General features: G+C 46.8%; 1 protein-coding gene across 1 annotated transcript in view; it reads right to left on the reverse strand.

The window, feature by feature from the left end:
* Window positions 1-366: 366 nt before the first annotated feature.
* Window positions 367-15,557, reverse strand: part of LOC139385502 (contactin-5-like) — a 535,984-nt gene continuing 520,793 nt past the window's right edge. Inside the window, exons 22-24 of the mRNA XM_071130610.1 lie at window positions 8,118-8,230; window positions 4,568-4,736; window positions 367-2,018 (exon numbers count right to left, since the gene is read on the reverse strand). Of these exons, the coding sequence (XP_070986711.1) occupies window positions 1,900-2,018; window positions 4,568-4,736; window positions 8,118-8,230 (401 nt within the window). The 3' untranslated portion in view covers window positions 367-1,899. The remainder of the gene's footprint in view (window positions 2,019-4,567; window positions 4,737-8,117; window positions 8,231-15,557) is intronic.

Here is a 15,557-nt window from a genome sequence, read left to right on the forward strand (position 1 = left end):
ACTGACTACATATCTCCCTTCAGCAGGATATATTATCAGGGAACACTGAGAACAGTCAGGACTGACTACATATCTCCCTTCAGCAGGATATATTATCAGGGAACACTGAGAACGGTCAGGAGGACTGACTAAATGTCTTCCTTCTGCAGGATATACATGTATCATCCTAGCATTGCATCAATCATCAGAGAACACTGAATGTCAGGAAATCAGCCTTGACATGATTGGATTGTCATGATGTTGAACACAAAGACATTGGGATCATGATATTAATTTCCCTAGAGTGGGAAAGGGACAACACCTCAGACAATACATGTGCAGTATATTCTTGTAGAGATTATAGTAAAGACAGACCACACTCAGTTAAAAAATAAACATCCCATTTATTTGTACTGACACCATGAGACTCCACGGAGTCATCAACTCTTTGTCTAAAGATGTGTTTGGGCACTACAGTTGAGTCCAGGTGGTCAGATATACCGGTCTGTCCAACAGATTAACAAGCATTGCTCTTCGCTGTCTGAAAAACACAAACTTTGACCTAGTTGAAACACACACCACTCACTTTTTCTTTGTGTTTCTAAAAGGTAAAACAATGTACAAAAAGCAAGTCTGGAAATACTATAAAAACGTGTTTTTCATTTCCTCTCATTGTTCACTCTCTGAAGAAAACTATGCACTGATCTCTACTGAGCTGATGCTTGTTAAGCAGCCAACAACTACATGGATGCAGATAACTAATGAAAAGCGAGACGGAGGCCAGGCTGATTCAAGCTGATTCCAGTACTACAACCTTACAGACAGACAGACAGACAGACAGACCTCCAAAGTCAGCCAGACAGAAACAGACAGACAGACAGACAGACAGACAGACCTCCAAAGTCAGCCAGACAGAAACACAGACAGAGACAGACAGAGACACAGACAGACAGACAGACAGACAGACAGACAGACAGACAGACAGACCTCCAAAGTCAGCCAGACAGAAACAGACAGCCAGCCAGCCAGCCAGCCAGCCAGCCAGACAGACAGACAGACAGACAGACAGACAGACAGACAGACAGACAGACAGACAGACAATTAGACAGACAGACGACAGACAGAAACAGACAGACAGACAGACAGACAGACAGACAACTAGACAGACAGACAGACAGACAGACAGACAGACAGACAGACAGACAGAAACAGACAGACAGAACACCTCAACAGCAGCAGCTTTCAGGGAATTATTCACACTCTGTAGAGCCTCAGAGCTGTTGGGGTCATCGCCTGGAAGCAGTTAGATGCCAGTCACCAGGCAATGACAAGAAAACAACAGCCCATAAAGTTAAAGTAATCTACGTCCTAAATGGCACCCTATTCCCTACATAGTGCACTACTTTTGACCGGGCTCATAAGGCACTATATAGGGAATAGGGTACCATTTGGGATGCAAATTAAATGATTAAACTAGAGTGCACAGTTACAGTACAACACTACAAGTGATGCCTGGAAAGAACTGCCAAAACATACTAAATAAAGATTAGTTCCACTCCCAGAAAATAATAGTTGTTTTTTAACCATCCGTCATCTGTAAACAATCTGTTGGTTTGTTGGTATCAGGAGTGGATTTCCTTGGCAGGCCCTGGGCCTGATTGGCTGATGCGTATGGTTTGTTGGTATCAGGAGTGGATTTCCTTGGCAGGCCCTGGGTCTGATTGGCTGATGCGTATGGTTTGTTGGTATCAGGAGTGGATCTCCTTGGCAGGCCCTGGGTCTGATTGGCTGATGCGTAAGGCGAGAGCAAGCAGACAGTCTGAGGAAGGGAGGGATGGAAGGAACTGAGGGATGAGGAAAGGAGGAGAGGTCCAGTCCTTCCAAGTAAAGGAGAATGGAGGGATGGAGGAGGCGGAGGCCTCACCAGGAAGCTGAAGGCACGAGAGGAACAGAGAGGAGCAATGCCAAAGTCCATGGCCATGTCAGACCCAATGGTAGCAGGCTGTGAACTGAACGCTGACCACTCTTCACCCGGACACCTAGAGATGGAAGGATGGAGGGAGACAGGGGGAATAGAGGGGTGGAGGGGTGAAGGGAGACAGGGGGAATAGAGGGGTGGATGGGAGACAGGGAACAGAGGGATGGAGGGAGACAGGGAATGGAGGGATAGATTGGGAGACGGAACAGAGGGATGGATGGGGAGACAGGGGACAGAGGGGTGGATGGGGAGACAGGGAACGGAGGGGTGGAGGGTGACAGGGAACGGAGGGATGGGGAATGAGGGAGACAGGGAACGGAGGGATGGGGAATGAGGGAGACAGGGAACAGAGGGATGGGGAATGAGGGAGACAGGGAACGGAGGGGTGGATGGGGAGACAGGGAACGGAGGTGTGGGTGGGGAGACAGGGAATGGAGGGATGGGGGATGAGGGAGACAGGGAACGGAGTGGTGGGGGATGAGAAGGAGACAGGGAACGGAGGGGTGGGGGATGGATGGGGAGACAGGGAACGAAGGGATGGGATATGAGGGAGACAGGGAACGGAGGGATGGATGGGGAGACAGGGAACGATGGGATGGATGGGGAGACAGGGAACGGAGGGATGGGGAATGAGGGAGACAGGGAACGATGGGATGGGGAATGAGGGAGACAGGGAACGGAGGGATGGGGAATGAGGGAGACAGGGAACGGAGGGATGGATCGGGAGACAGGGAACGGAGGGATGGATCGGGAGACAGGGAACGGAGGGATGGGGAATGAGGGAGACAGGGAACGATGGGATGGGGAATGAGGGAGACAGGGAACGGAGGGATGGGGGATGAGGTAGACAGGGAACGGAGGGATGGGGAATGAGGGAGACAGGGAACGGAGGGATGGATCGGGAGACAGGGAACGGAGGGATGGGGAAGGAGGGAGACAGGGAACGGAGGGATGGGGAATGAGGGAGACAGGGAACGGAGGGATGGGGGATGAGGTAGACAGGGAACGGAGGGATGGGGAATGAGGGAGACAGGGAACGGAGGGATGGATGGGGAGACAGGGAATGGAGGGATGGATGAGGAGACAGGGAATGGAGGGATGGATGGATGGGGAGACAGGGGAATGGAGGGATGTAGGAAGACAGGGAACAGAGGGATGGATGGGGAGACAGGGTAATGGAGGGATGCAAGGAGACAGGGAACAGAGGGATGGATGGGGAGACAGGGGAATGGATGGATGGGGAGACAGGGGAATGGAGGGATGGAGGGAGACAGGGAACAGAGGGATGGATGGGGAGACAGGGGAATGGATGGAGGGAGACAGAGAGAACAACAACTTTAGTGACTAGAGAGCAGAGAGCAGAGGAGTGAAGGCAGCCTGGAGTCCAAACTGAAACTCAATTTCATTATTGTTTGACTTCACTGAGAAAACACTAGTGAAACAGAACGACATTCCGTTTGGATTCTGGGTTTGACAACAGACTCCTTAAATAGTCAGCATTTAAAGGAAAAATAACAAGTTAAGACAGGCAGGCTTGTGCTATAAGAAAGCCAAACATTTCCAATCAACCGAACTACATTTTTTGTCAGGTCTGTTTTCTTCACACAAATGAAGCTAAAATAATTCACAAGCACACACAGCCGTCTGAAGTGGGCTAATCTTTCACATGTTAGCAGCTTTGAAACTGCAGACATGAATCTTTCCTCTGACAGAGAAAGAGAAAACAACATGTTTATATGTCTGACGAGAACAACTGTAGAAAGTTGTCAACTTTACATTTCTCTTGTTTGATAGTTAAATGGCTGTACAGTGGCGTAGGTGTGTGTGTGTGTGTGTGTGTGTGTGTGTGTGCGTAGGTAGGTGGGTGTGTGTGTTCAGTGGTGTATGTGTTTGTGAGTGAGTGTGTGCAGTGGTGTGTGTGTGTGTGTGTGTGTGGTGTGTGTGTGTGTGTGTGTGTGTGTGGAGGTGGTTATTAAAACAGTATTAGCCAAGGGAAACTTGGCTGAGGTAACAGCTGTGGTGACTCAATGAAGCACTTTAAAAGCCCAGTGCAGACAAAAATGTGATATTCCTGTGTTTTATATATATATATTTCCACACTATGATGTTGGAATAATGCTGTGAAATTGTTAAAATTATGATAATGTCTTTTTATTGTATGAGGGAAAAGACAGCCTGTTCTGGGGGGGATGTAGTTTTGGCCTGCCTGGTGACGTCACCAAATTACTTGATAGACCAATAAGAAAGAGAGTTCCAAAGCTCTCTGCCAATAACAGATAGTTTTCCGTTGTCCCCTCCCCACTCAGACCACTCCCAGACAGCTGTAGCAAAATTCTTGCTTGGGAAATCACTCTTTGCTAAGAAACAATTTATGTTTCTTTTTGACATTTTTTTAAATAAAAAAACCCACAGTAAGGTACGTAACTTTTACCTAGAAATGATTTGATGATAAATAAAAACAACTGCATTGGACGTTTAACAGAATATCGGCAGAAATAAAAGGTGGATTTTGGTGTACTTTACTCCTTAGTAAATGGAAAACAAGGTACTATATAAGCGAAATACCACAATGTGTGTTGGGTTGAGTGTGTTACCAGAGTCTTGTCTTACCTGAAGAGGTGAGTACTCTGACTTGGGAGCTGATTGCTCCCTCTCCCCCCTCACTCAAAGCCCGCACCTCAATGATGTAGGTGCCTCCCTCCGGGAGAGAGAGGACGGCCGATGGGGTGATGGTCCTCATCACCTGATTGTGGACACGGCCCTCCTGACTCAACAACACCTGTAGTTGGACCCAGAACCAATCAATCATTCAGTGTCACTCAAACATCAGCCAGTCAGTCACTAGATCACCAGTCAGTCAATCAATCAATTCATCAATCAACCTTTAGGACCCACAAACAACACTACCCCCCCCTCCACACACACAGTTGAGACTGCTGATGTGATACACACAGAGGAAAAGAGTTGGTCTTCTTTTTCTGTAAGGTTGACAGTTCCTGGTCTACAGCACCTCAAGACTGACTGATCCTGACCTACAGCACCTCAGGATTGACTGGCCCTGGCCTACAGCACCCCAGGAGTGACTGCTCCTGGTCTACAGCCTCTCAGGCTTGACTGCTCCTGGTCTACAGCACCTCAGGTTGACTGCTCCTGGTCTACAGCACCTCAGGTTGACTGCTCCTGGTCTACAGCACCTCAGGTTGACTGCTCCTGGTCTACAGCACCTCAGGTTGACTGCTCCTGGTCTACAGCACCTCAGGTTGACTGCTCCTGGTCTACAGCACCTCAGGTTGACTGTTCCTGGTCTACAGCACCTCAGGTTGACTGCTCCTGGTCTACAGCACTTCAGGTTGACTGCTCCTGGTCTACAGCCTCTCAGGATTGACCTATCCTGGTCTACAGCACCTCGGGTTGACTGCTCCTGGTCTACAGCACCTCAGGTTGACTGCTCCTGGTCTACAGCACCTCAGGTTGACTGCTCCTGGTCTACAGCACCTCAGGTTGATTGCTCCTGGTCTACAGCACCTCAGGTTGACTGCTCCTGGTCTACAGCACCTCCGGTTGACTGCTCCTGGTCTACAGCACCTCAGGTTGACTGCTCCTGGTCTACAGCACCTCAGGTTGACTGCTCCTGGTCTACAGCACCTCAGGTTGACTGCTCCTTGCCTACAGCCTCTCAGGTTGACTGCTCCTGGTCTACAGCACCTCAGGTTGACTGCTCCTGGTCTACAGCCTCTCAGGATTGACCTATCCTGGTCTACAGCACCTCGGGTTGACTGCTCCTGGTCTACAGCACCTCAGGTTGACTGCTCCTGGTCTACAGCCTCTCAGGATTGACCTATCCCTGGTCTACAGCACCTCAGGTTAACTGCTCCTGGTCTACAGCACCTCAGGTTGACTGCTCCTGGTCTACAGCCTCTCAGGATTGACCTATCCTGGTCTACAGCACCTCGGGTTGACTGCTCCTGGTCTACAGCACCTCAGGTTGACTGCTCCTGGTCTACAGCACCTCAGGTTGACTGCTCCTGGTCTACAGCACCTCAGGTTGACTGCTCCTGGTCTACAGCACCTCAGGTTGACTGCTCCTGGTCTACAGCACCTCAGGTTGACTGCTCCTGGTCTACAGCACCTCAGGTTGACTGCTCCTGGTCTACAGCACCTCAGGTTGACTGCTCCTGACCTACAGCACCCAAATAGATGCTTCATTGGGTTGTGAATATAACCCTGGTTCCCTGTAGGAGAAGACATTACAGAAGATAACAATGAAAGAAAAGCCAGCAGATACTGTTTCTATAGACAGTGTCTTATTCCTGCAGCCATTTATGCAATGCTTCAGTTGCAATAGCCTTCCTCCGGTCAACATGCCACAGTAGACATTGTTTCATACCTGTAGGCTATGTTCATTCAGATGGGTCACTGCCGGAGCTAATAAGACCTAAACAGATGCTGGCCCTGTGGTTACTGGCTCCATCCGTCTTCCATAGAGCACTAATGATGTTGGCTATAGGCAGTTTGTATCTGGCTGTTTAGTTAGTTCATTTTTTTTTACAAACCTTTATTTTAGGATGACTGAGAAGACATTCTCATTTACATCAACTGATCTGAGGAAGGGTAGCAGGGAAGGTGAGTTAGCTGGTGGTGGTTAAGAGACTATATACAGTATGACAGTATGGTTGGATGAGTTAGCAGGTGGTGGTTAAGAGTCTATATACAGTATGACAGTATGGTTGGATGAGTTAGCTGGTGGCGGATAAGTCACTATAAACAGTATGACAGTATGGTTGGATGTGTTAGCTGGGGGTGGATAAGATACTATATACAGTATGACAGTATGGTTGGATGAGTTAGCTGGTGGTGGATAAGAGACTATATACAGTATGACAGTATGGTTGGATGAGTTAGCAGGTGGTGGTTAAGAGTCTATATACAGTATGACAGTATGGTTGGATGAGTTAGCTGGTGGTGGATAAGAGACTATATACAGTATGACAGTATGGTTGGATGAGTTAGCTGGTGGTGGTTAAGAGTCTATATACAGTATGACAGTATGGTTGGATGAGTTAGCTGGTGGTGGATAAGAGACTATATACAGTATGACAGTATGGTTGGATGAGTTAGCTGGGGGTGATTAAGAGACTATAGACAGTATGGTATTATGGGAACCAGGACACCGTTACCAATATTGACCTGGCCAGTACAGTAAGGAGACCTGGCCAGTAGAGTAAGGAGACCTGGCAAGTAGAGTAAGGAGACCTGGCCAGTACAGCAAGGAGACCTGGCCAGTACAGTAAGGAGACCTGGCCAGTACAGTAAGGAGACCTGGCCAGTAGAGTAAGGAGACCTGGCCAGTAGAGTAAGGAGACATGGCCAGTAGAGTAGGGAGACCTGGCCAGTACAGCAAGGAGACCTGGCCAGTACAGCAGGGAGACCTGGCCAGTAGAGTAAGGAGATCTGGCCTGTAGAGTAAGGAGACCTGGCCAGTAGAGTAAGGAGACCTGGCCAGTACAGCAAGGAGACCTGGCCAGTACAGTAAGGAGACGTGGCCAGTAGAGTAAGGAGACCTGGCCAGTAGAGTAAGGAGACCTGGCCAGTAGAGTAAGGAGACCTGGCCAGTAGAGTAAGGAGACCTGGCCAGTAGAGTAAGGAGACCTGGCCAGTAGAGTAATGAGACATGGCCAGTAGAGTAAGGAGACCTGGCCAGTAGAGTAAGGAGACCTGGCCAGTAGAGTAAGGAGACATGGCCAGTAGAGTAAGGAGACATGGCCAGTAGAGTAAGGAGACCTGGCCAGTAGAGTAAGGAGACCTGGCCAGTAGAGTAAGGAGACGTGGCCAGTAGAGTAAGGAGACGTTGCCAGTACAGCAAGGAGACCTGGCCAGTAGAGTAAGGAGACCTGGCCAGTAGAGTAAGGAGACCTGGCCAGTAGAGTAAGGAGACGTTGCCAGTACAGCAAGGAGACCTGGCCAGTAGAGTAAGGAGACCTGGCCAGTAGAGTAAGGAGACCTGGCCAGTAGAGTAAGGAGACGTTGCCAGTACAGCAAGGAGACCTGGCCAGTAGAGTAAGGAGACCTGGCCAGTAGAGTAAGGAGACCTGGCCAGTAGAGTAAGGAGACCTGGCCAGTAGAGTAAGGAGACCTGGCCAGTAGAGTAAGGGGGAAGTACCTTGTATCCTATGACATCTGACTCGTTGTCTTTAGACTTAACCGGGTCCCAGTTTAATGATACGTTAGTCCCTTCCTGAATCCACACAAGGTTGGCAGGAGGCTGGACTGGAGCTGAGGAGAAAGCACAGGGATCAATCTTAACTAAACGCTTTCATCCATACATTATATTGTCATCCATATCAGAGTGTATTTCAACAAATAAGGTCAATTATAGTACTATTTCTTGCATGCAGAATAGCTACTAGAATATCATGTTGCTGTCTGAATCCTCTCTGGTGTGTATCTCTACTAGAATATCATGTTGTTGTCTGAATGTTTATCTCTACTAGAATATCATGTTGTTGTCTGAATCCTCTCTGGTGTGTATCTCTACTAGAATATCATGTTGATGTCTGAATCCTCTCTGGTGTTTATCTCTACTATAATATCATGTTGTTGTCTGAATCATCTCTGGTGTTTATCTCTACTAGAATATCATGTTGTTGTCTGAATCCTCTCTGGTGTGTATCTCTACTAGAATATCATGTTGTTGTCTGAATCATCTCTTGTGTTTATCTCATTATTTCCATTATTTGTGTAAATATTTGTATGAACTTAACAAGATTCAACAACTGAGACGTAAACTGAACAAGTTCCACAGACATGTGACTAACAGAAATGGAACGATGTGTCCCTGAACAAAGGGGGGGTCAAAAGTAACAGTCAGTATCTGGTGTTGCTACCAGCTGCTTTAAGTACTAAATGACATCTCCTCCTCATGGACTGCATTAGATTTGCCAGTTCTTGCTGTGAGGTTTTAGCCCACTCTTCCACCAAGGCACCTGCAAATTCCCGGACATTTCTGGGGGGGAATGGCCCTAGACCTCACCCTCCGATCCAAGAGGTCCCAGACATTTCTGGGGGGAATGGACCTAGCCCTCACCCTCCGATCCAAGAGGTCCCAGACATTTCTGGGGGGGAATGGCCCTAGCCCTCACCCTCCGATCCAAGAGGTCCTAGACATTTCTGGGGGGAATGGCCCTAGCCCTCACCCTCCGATCCAAGAGGTCCCAGACATTTCTGGTGGGGAATGGCCCTAGCCCTCACCCTCCGATCCAAGAGGTCCCAGACATTTCTGGTGGGGAATGGCCCTAGCCCTCACCCTCCGATCCAAGAGGTCCTAGACATTTCTGGGGGGAATGGCCCTAGCCCTCACCCTCCGATCCAAGAGGTCCTAGACATTTCTGGGGGGAATGGCCCTAGCCCTCACCCTCCGATCCAAGAGGTCCCAGACTTTTCTGGGGGGGAATGGACCTAGCCCTCACGCTCCGATCCAAGAGGTCCCAGACATTTCTGGTGGGGAATGGCCCTAGCCCTCACCCTCCGATCCAAGAGGTCCTAGACATTTCTGGTGGGGAATGGCCCTAGCCCTCACCCTCCGATCCAAGAGGTCCCAGACATTTCTGGTGGGGAATGGCCCTAGCCCTCACCCTCCGATCCAAGAGGTCCTAGACATTTCTGGTGGGGAATGGACCTAGACCTCACCCTCCGATCCAAGAGGTCCCAGACATTTCTGGTGGGGAATGGCCCTAGCCCTCACCCTCCGATCCAAGAGGTCCTAGACATTTCTGGTGGGGAATGGCCCTAGCCCTCACCCTCCGATCCAAGAGGTCCCAGACATTTCTGGTGGGGAATGGCCCTAGCCCTCACCCTCCGATCCAAGAGGTCCCAGACATTTCTGGGAGGAATGGCCCTAGCCCTCACCCTCCGATCCAAGAGGTCCTAGACATTTCTTGTGGGGAATGGCCCTAGCCCTCACCCTCCGATCCAAGAGGTCCCAGACATTTCTGGTGGGGAATGGCCCTAGCCCTCACCCTCCGATCCAAGAGGTCCTAGACATTTCTGGGGGGAATGGACCTAGCCCTCACCCTCCGATCCAAGAGGTCCCAGACTTTTCTGGTGGGGAATGGCCCTAGCCCTCACCCTCCGATCCAAGAGGTCCCAGACTTTTCTGGTGGGGAATGGACCTAGACCTCACCCTCCGATCCAAGAGGTCCTAGATATTTCTGTAGGGAATGGCCCTAGCCCTCACCCTCCGATCCAAGAGGTCCCAGACATTTCTGGGGGGAATGGACCTAGCCCTCACCCTCCGATCTAAGAGGTCCCAGACATTTCTGGTGGGGAATGGCCCTAGCCCTCACCCTCCGATCCAAGAGGTCCTAGACATTTCTGGTGGGGAATGGCCCTAGCCCTCACCCTCCGATCCAAGAGGTCCCAGACTTTTCTGGGGGGGAATGGCCCTAGCCCTCACCCTCCGATCCAACAGGTCCCAGACGTGTTGAATGGGATTGAGATCCTGGCTCTTCACTGGCCATGGCAGAACACTGACATTCCTGTCTTGCAGGAAATCACACACCGAAGAATGACCAGTATGTCTGGTGGCATTGTCATGCTGGGGGGTCATGTCAGGATAAGCCTGCAGGAAGGGTACCACATGAGAGAGGAGGACGTCTTCCCCGTAATGCACAGCATTAAGATTGCCTGCAATGACAACAAGCTCAGTCCCATGCTGTGACACACCGCCCCAGACCATGACGGACCCTCCACCTCCAAATCGATCCCACTCCAGAGTACAGGCCTCGTTGTAACGCTCATTACTTTGACGATAAACACGAATCCGACCATCACTCCCGGTGAGACAAAACCACGACTTGTCAGTGAAGAGCACTTTTTGCCAGTCCTGTCTGGTCCAGCGACGGTGGGTTTGTGCCCATAGGCGACGTTGTTGCCGGTGATGTCTGGTGAGGACCTGCCTTACAACAGGCCTACAAGCCCTCAGTCCAGCCTCTCTCAGCCTATTGCAGACAGTCTGAGCAGTGATGGAGGGATTGTGCGTTCCTGGTGTAACTGGGGCAGTTGTTGTTGCCATCCTGTACCTGTCCCGCAGGTGTGATGTTCGTATGTACAGATCCTGTGCAGGTGTTGTTACATGTGGTCTGCCACAGCGAGGATGATCAGCTGTCCTTCTATAGGTGTTTTTTCAGTCAGTAGAAAGGTCACTTTAGTGTCCTACGTTTTCATAACTGTGACCTTAATTGCCTTTCGTCTGTAGGCTGTTAGTGTCTTAACGACCGTTCCATAGGTGAATGTTCATTCATTGTTTATGGTTAATTGAACAAGCATGGGAAACAGTGTTTAAACCCTTTTCAATTAAGATCTGTGAAGTTTTTACAAATGATCTTTCAACGACAGGTTCCTGAAAAAGGGACATTTATTTTTTTGCTGAGTTTAATTTGGTACAGCAGGGTTAATATAAGCCTCAGTTTATGCCTGTCTGACTTTGGAAACAATGTTTCACTTTTGAATCTCAAAAAGACTATTAGATCTTTCAGAATACCAACTTGTTGTGGGAGGAGATTTAAAATCAGGTATGTAATTCTCAGTTGGATAGGTTTCGTGTTTCATCTCACTTTCAAACTGATCAGGCCTCTGGTGATAATGGTAATCTGGTAATCTCATTTGCTGCAGAGCTTAATATTTTAGATGCCTGGCGTTTTAGGAATTTTACTGTCAAAGATTATTTTTAAATTCTTCAAGACATAATACATTTTCACGGATAGATAACATATTTGTATCTCCCTATATAAACAGGTGTATTCAGACAACCGAGCTGCTCCCCATAGGCATTTCTGACCATGGAGCTGTCCTGTGTAGTATCTAACATGACAGCTACAAACAGAAAAGTGCCAGAAGATTGAGCTTTAACACAACTTTGCTGTAGAATAAGGCTTTTTATGACACGACTTCTAGCAAAGTTGAAATCATTTATTATTTTTTATTATTTTTGTCACTTTAGTAGGTGACAAAATGCTTTTGGGGGGGAAACTGTACCTCGTAAAAAAAAGTAGTAGATCTCGAAAAACAGATTTCTCTGGTTGAAAAAGAGCAGAAACAAAAACGTACCGAGCAAAAGGGGAAGATATCAACAGCATTAAAACACGAGTATAACACTTCAATCTAAAGCAGAGTGTATAATGCATCGCACAAGAGTAACATACCGTTCTGAGAGGGAAAAAGCTAGAAGACTTTTGGCTGCAAGGCTGAAGCAAAATGAGGCCTGTTCTTGTTTCAATACAATTCAAACACCATCTGGTAAGATGTCGCATGACCTGGCAGAAATTAAAGATACGTTTAGTCAGTTTTATTCCCAATGATATACGTCAGAGGCGGACCCTGATCATAGTAAGATGAAACACTTCTTATCATCATTAGACCCAAACTCGACAATCTGCATTCTTTGACTCCCCACTTCCTCTTGAAGAACTCATTTACATGAAAAGAGGCAAATCACGAGGACTTGATGGTTTCCCTCCATAGCTGTTTCTTGAAACATGGGATATTGTCGGGCCACTAATTGGTTCTATCAATCATGCATAAAAACTTGGAGAATTCCATATAGACCAAAACACCTCACTGATTATGGTTTTGTTAAAAAAGGGCAAATCTCCCCTAGACTGTAAATGTTATAGGCCCTTAAGCCTTATTATACTAGAGCTCAAGCTGTTTGCAAAGGTACTTGTCATCAGATTGGAATAGCTTGTAGGAAATCTAACCAGCGATGATCAAACTGGGTTTATAAAGGGTCGTTTAGCCTCTGACAATATTAGACGTCTATTCCATATCATAAATGTGTCCGAAAACGACTCAGTCCCTGCTGCACTTTTTAGTTCAGATGCAGAAAAAGCCTTTGATAGGCTAGAACATTTTATGGTGTTTTTTGGAGTCATTTGGTATTGGTAAAGGATTTATCTCCATGTTAAAAACATTGTATTCTGCATCCCAAGCAGTTGTGCAGACGGGAAACATTCTATCCAAGACTTTCTGTTTAAAACGTCCCACAAAACAAGGATGTCCATTATCACCAATGCTCTTTGCCCTGTCTTTGGAGCCCCAGCGATTAGATCGGACCCATCAATATTAAAAAGGTACGCAGCATAAAGTGTCATTCTATTTCTCAGACATCTCAATTTCCCACAGATTCTGAAGTTCTTTACTCTTTTCAGTTCATTCTTTATTTATTTGGGCATATGCATACTCACCAAATTTTCCCAAGGTTGCAGAAGGAACAAACTAAAAGTCAAACTAAAAGAGGAAATCACCTCTGATTTGCAGAGATGGTGCTTTCTTAAAATCTCATTACAAAGCAGCTATAGTAAAAAGGAACGTACTCGACCGACTAAATTGTATTTTCTCTATGCTGCCTATACCTCATCCGCCAAAATAGGAATTCATGTCAATGACCTCAAAGTTTATTCGATATGATACTCTTACGCGGTTAAAGGGAACAGGAGGTTTGTCTCATCCCATTTACAAATTATATATATATATATAACCTGCTGACAAACAATGAGCCTTTTGTCTACCCGAACGGAAAAGGGTGAGCATCACTTGCGAGACATGTATAATGATAAGAGGCTAATGACGTTACAGGACCTCAAACAAATGTATTCACTTCCAGGCTTTTCATGGTTCCTTTACTTACAGTTAAGATCTTCGTTAAAAGCATATGGTGTACCATGGGATTCCCAGTTAACATCCCACATAATGCTTACATGGATAGACCCTTCATTAACATCTAAAATGGTCTCTGCCACTTATGATTGGCTGCTGTCTGTTAAATACTCTACATTGGGTGTCACTCTAGTATGGAACTGTGAAATGCAGGGATTGGAGCACGTGCTGAACCGGGATACCATCTGGGAAAATGTATGTGTTACCTCTAGAAACCCAGAATACCAGTTTATACATTAGAAGCATAGAGAGCCCTATTTAGATGTTTTAAGATGAAGCTGATTCCTACTCCAATATGTGATAGATGACATATGCATGTTGTTGGAACACTAATGGACATGTTTTGGGACTGTCATGTGGTGTCCCAGTTCTGGTCACATGTTTTGGGACTGTCATGTGGTGTTCCAGTTCTGGTCATTCAAGGGTTTTTCTTAATTTTTTACTATTTTCTACATTGTAGAATAATTGTGAAGACATCAAAACTATGAAATAACACACATGGAATCATGTAGTAACCAAACAAGTGTTAAACAAATGAAAATATATTTTATATTCTTCAAAGTAGCCACCCTTAGCCTTGATGACAGCTTTGCACACTCTTGGCATTCTCTCAAACATCTTCATGAGGAATGCTTTTCCAACAGTCTTGAAGGAGTTCCCACACATGCTGAGCACTTGTTGGCTGCATTTCCTTCACTCTGCGGTCCAACTCGTCCCAAACCATCTGAATTAGGTTGAGGTCAGGTGATTGTGGAGGCCAGGTCATGTGATGCAGCACTCCATCACTCTCCTTCTTGGTCAAATAGCCCTTACACAGCCTGGAGGTGTGTTGGGTCAATGTCCTGTTGATAAACAAATGATAATCCCAATAAGCGCGAACCAGACGGATTGGCGTATCGCTGCAGAATGCTGTGGTAGCCATGCTAGTTAAGTGTGCCTTGAATTCTAAATAAATCGCTGACAGTGTCACCAGCAAAGCACCCCCACACCATCACACCTCCTCCTCCATGCTTCCCGATGGGAATCACACATGTGGAGATCATCCGTTCACCTACTTTGCATCTCACAAAAACTAGGCAGTTGGAACCTAAAATCTAAAATTTCAACTCATCAGATCAAAGGACAGAATTCCACCGGTCTAATGTCCATTGCCCATGTTCTTGGCCCAAGCAAGTCTCTTCTTCTTATTGGTGTCCTTTAGTAGTGGTTTATTTGCAGCAATTTGACCATGAATGCCTCATTCATGCAGTCTCCTCTGAACAGTTGATGTTGAGATGTGTCTGTTACTTGAACTCTGAATAATTTATTTGGGCTGCAATGTCTGAGGCTGGTAACTCTAATGAACTTATCCTCCTCTGCAACAGAGGTAACTCTGGGTCTTTCCTTTCCTGTGGCAGTCCTCATGAGAGCCAGTTTCATCATAGCGCTTGATGGTTTTTGCGACTGCACTTGAAGAAACTTTCAAAGTTCTTGAAATGTTCCTAATTGACTGACCATGTCTTAAAGTGATGATGGACTGTTGTTTCTCTTTGCTTATTTGAGATGTTCTTGCCATAATATGGACTTGGTATTTTACCAAATAGGGCTATCTTCTGTATACCACCCCTACCTTGTCACAACACAACTGATTGGCTCAAATGCATTAAGAAGGAAAGAAATTCCACAAATAAACGTTTAACTTGGCACACCTGTTCATTGAAATGTATTCCATTTGACTACCTCTTGAAGCTGGTTGAGAGAATGCCAAGAGTGTGTAAAGCTGTCATCAAAGGCAAATGGTGGCTACTTTGAAGAATCTCAAATATAAAATATATTTAGAAATATTTTTAGGGGTTACTACATGACTCCATATGTGTTCTTTCATAGTGTTGATGTCTTCACTGTTATC

Source organism: Oncorhynchus clarkii, chromosome 27 (genome assembly GCF_045791955.1).
Source record: "Oncorhynchus clarkii lewisi isolate Uvic-CL-2024 chromosome 27, UVic_Ocla_1.0, whole genome shotgun sequence".
Taxonomy (NCBI): domain Eukaryota; kingdom Metazoa; phylum Chordata; class Actinopteri; order Salmoniformes; family Salmonidae; genus Oncorhynchus; species Oncorhynchus clarkii.